The sequence below is a fragment of the Nanorana parkeri genome, unplaced genomic scaffold (assembly GCF_000935625.1).
Source record: "Nanorana parkeri isolate BGI_ZX_2015 unplaced genomic scaffold, ASM93562v1 scaffold102, whole genome shotgun sequence".
NCBI classification, from domain to species: Eukaryota; Metazoa; Chordata; class Amphibia; order Anura; family Dicroglossidae; genus Nanorana; species Nanorana parkeri.
In genome coordinates, this window is record NW_017306370.1 from 2,107,691 (window position 1) to 2,107,991 (window position 301).

Consider the following 301-nt stretch of genomic DNA (forward strand, 5'->3'; position numbering starts at 1 on the left):
GAGTTGATAATGAAAAAAAGGGGGGGGGGGGGGGGTGCTCATGATGTTTACTCCTCTTTCTGGGGTAGCAAGTTCAAAGATGCATTGGAACCAAGATATTGGTTGAATAGATGTAATGAATTAGCAGTGTTAAATCAGCACGTTTTATGCATTTACATTGAAATCTGCTCAAATAAATCATTTTTTCCAGCAACTTAAATCTGTTTTTTTGTTGTTTTTTTTTCCCCTTCAGAGTTGGCAGTCTAAGTCCAGAACCAGAGCAGGGAATTTGGAAACAAAGGTAAGTTTATTGAACAATAGG

The 301-nt window shown here is 37.5% G+C and overlaps 1 protein-coding gene across 4 annotated transcripts in view; it reads left to right on the forward strand.

Moving 5' to 3' along the window:
* The window catches only part of FAM76B (family with sequence similarity 76 member B), a 16,383-nt gene that overhangs the window by 7,215 nt on the left and 8,867 nt on the right, over window positions 1–301 (forward strand). For 2 of the 4 annotated variants that reach the window (XM_018552948.1, XM_018552947.1), the window contains exon 6: window positions 233–280. The exons of the other annotated variants lie outside the window; for them this stretch is intronic. In XM_018552948.1, coding sequence (XP_018408450.1) covers window positions 233–280 — 48 coding nt within the window. The remainder of the gene's footprint in view (window positions 1–232; window positions 281–301) is intronic. 4 annotated transcript variants of the gene reach the window in all.